Below are 2,500 nucleotides of genomic sequence, written 5' to 3'. Positions count from 1 at the left end.
TAGAAACGAATTACGGAATTGACAGAAGAAAGAAAAGAAAAACATTTGAACTTCTGGAAGCATGAGGGATGTGTGCAGATCTGAGCCTACCTGAAGAGTAGTTTCGAGAAGCCACAGAAGCTGGTGTTGGAGACTTTTTTGGTGTAGGAAACAGTCATCGGGTTCCTGTAGGAGAGAGCAGAGGTGTAAGAATGGAAAAGGAAGATTAATGCAATTAATTACAAAATAATTATGTGTGAATTTCGCTGGAACATGGACGTAAGAATGGAAAAGGGAAGATCAGTTAATGATTACAAAATAATTAATCATAAATTCATTATATGCGTATTTTACTGGGACCGTCTAGAAACATAATGAAAAAATGGATCAATTCAATTAATTACAAACTAATCATGTTTGGATTTCATAGTAACAGAATTGAGGAAAAGATCATATGGAATCGATCAAAACAAAACGTTTTAAGAAATTTAATAGCGTACTAGATCACACCTATCTTTCTTTCCTTTTTTTATTAATGATAAGGAATGGGAATTCAGTAAATATCTGTAATTTCCCTTTTACTTCCGTCACTGTATTCATACCAATTCCAGATGTGTAATTTTACTTTAAACTACCGCCACTGTATTCACACCAATACCAGAGTTGAAATATCTTATAACGTACTATTGCCTAATGTGCTAAAACAACCTTGCTGAAACGTGCAGCCCTTCGTTACACAATATTGTCTAGTGTACTAAAGCCAAATTTTGCTGAAATTGAAGCACTGCATACTCTATAACTCTTGTCTGTCCGCTGTAAGCACAGTACGGTGACAAACGATATTTTCCAATATATACAAGGTAAGCTAAACCCGGTTTACATTAACAAGGTTACCTGTATATTTGCCTATATTTTTAAAGTGTATCGCGCGGTTCTTTGCAACAGGAATCGCATTAACTAGAATGAATAATACAAAATATAAAGGTTAGTGTGTGACAGAGCCAATGATAGGTTTCTAGGAAATGGTCTACTGTATTTTTCCCGAGGTATTGCAAAATGTTATTGTGTCTTATGTGCCGCAGTACACTTTCAAATTCAAATTTAAATTCAAAACACTTTATTTGGTTACGGTTAGTGTGTGTGTGTGTGTGTGTGTGTGTGTGTGTGTGTGTGTGTGTGTGTGTGTGTGTGTGTGTGTGTGTGTGTGTGTGTGTGTGTGTGTGTGTGTGTGTGTGTGTGTGTGTGTGTGTGTGTGTGTGTGTGTGTGTGTGTGTGTGTGTGTGTGTGTGTGATGGGAGGAACAATACATCGTATTTTATTAACTTAGTTTCCAATGTTTCTGTTATGTAGCTTACAGTGTACAAATAATGTAGCTTGCAAAGTTTAACCAAGACATTTTACAACGAATTGATGTAACAAGAGAGAAAGATAAAGACAAGAACCTCAAAATCTCAAAAAGTCCAAAACGACGTTAACTGTCCACCTTAAGGATTTCAGGACCTCGTCACCGGTAGCCTTATTGGCCCAATAGCCTGTAAACACGTATTGGCTTTAAGCTGCCTCGTTACCCCGTTATAATTACTCTTTAGACACTTACTACATCTTGTACTAACGGCTATCGTCGATTCTCATGTAGTGTTTGTGAGATGTGTAATCTGAATTAGTTCATCAAATTTATATTAATCTTGATGTGATTGTTAGAACATACATATTATCTGTCTGTACTTTCTGTCCATAATGCGTTCATCATAATCTTTCAGAAAGATGGAAATGGTAATAATCAAAAAGAATAATAATAACAATAATGATGATATTAATATGAATGATAATGATAATTTTAACAAAACCAGTAACAATAGTAATGATAATGATAATATAGCAACAGATGAATAAAGTAGAAATAGAACATATAATCTAAAGACGTAAAAAATAGAACCGTAGCATAGAAGACTTTATTTTCGTTAATTTGTTTACGTGCTATCAATACCATAAAGCCGTGATAGCTCACTATTTCCGTAACACCATCCACGCCCTGTCATTTTGCAAGTACTTCTGTGAGACAAATTCTTCGCGTCTTAGAAAACAACAGAGTGGTATCGTCTCACACAGCTCATTACCATACCTTCGTTGGGATTCATTTCTTCCGAGTACGAGAATGGTTTGGTATTTGCATATATATAGAGTTTCGGTCTCGTGTAGAAGTGTGTGTCTGTGCACGCTGGGGCCTTTCTGTCTTTGCCCCTGTGTCTATCATGTCTTTATTCTGTCCTTATTATTATTATCATTATTATTATTATTATTATTATTATTATTATTATTATTATTATTATTATTATTATTATTATTATTATTATTATTATTATTATTATTATGCTTGGGTATTTGTCTGTCTTTGTTCCTGTGCACGCTTGGGTGTTTGTGTCTGTGATTTGTTTTTGTTCCTGTGTAAGGATATTTCGGGTGTGTGTGTCTTTGTTCCTGTATTCGTCCCTGTGCACGTGTTTGTGTCTTTGCGTCTTTG

General features: G+C 34.9%; 1 protein-coding gene across 1 annotated transcript in view; it reads right to left on the bottom strand.

Annotated features, from left to right (window-relative positions):
- LOC113822910 (bestrophin-2) overlaps nucleotides 1-2,500 on the bottom strand; it is a 64,714-nt gene that overhangs the window by 11,478 nt on the left and 50,736 nt on the right. The window contains exon 2 of the mRNA XM_070121352.1: nucleotides 91-165. Coding sequence (XP_069977453.1) covers nucleotides 91-158 — 68 coding nt within the window. The 5' untranslated portion in view covers nucleotides 159-165. The remainder of the gene's footprint in view (nucleotides 1-90; nucleotides 166-2,500) is intronic.

This window comes from Penaeus vannamei, chromosome 4 (genome assembly GCF_042767895.1).
Source record: "Penaeus vannamei isolate JL-2024 chromosome 4, ASM4276789v1, whole genome shotgun sequence".
Classification (NCBI taxonomy): Eukaryota; Metazoa; Arthropoda; class Malacostraca; order Decapoda; family Penaeidae; genus Penaeus; species Penaeus vannamei.
The sequence above is the reverse complement of the archived record's forward strand: the minus strand, read 5'-3'. Positions and strand labels throughout refer to the sequence as shown.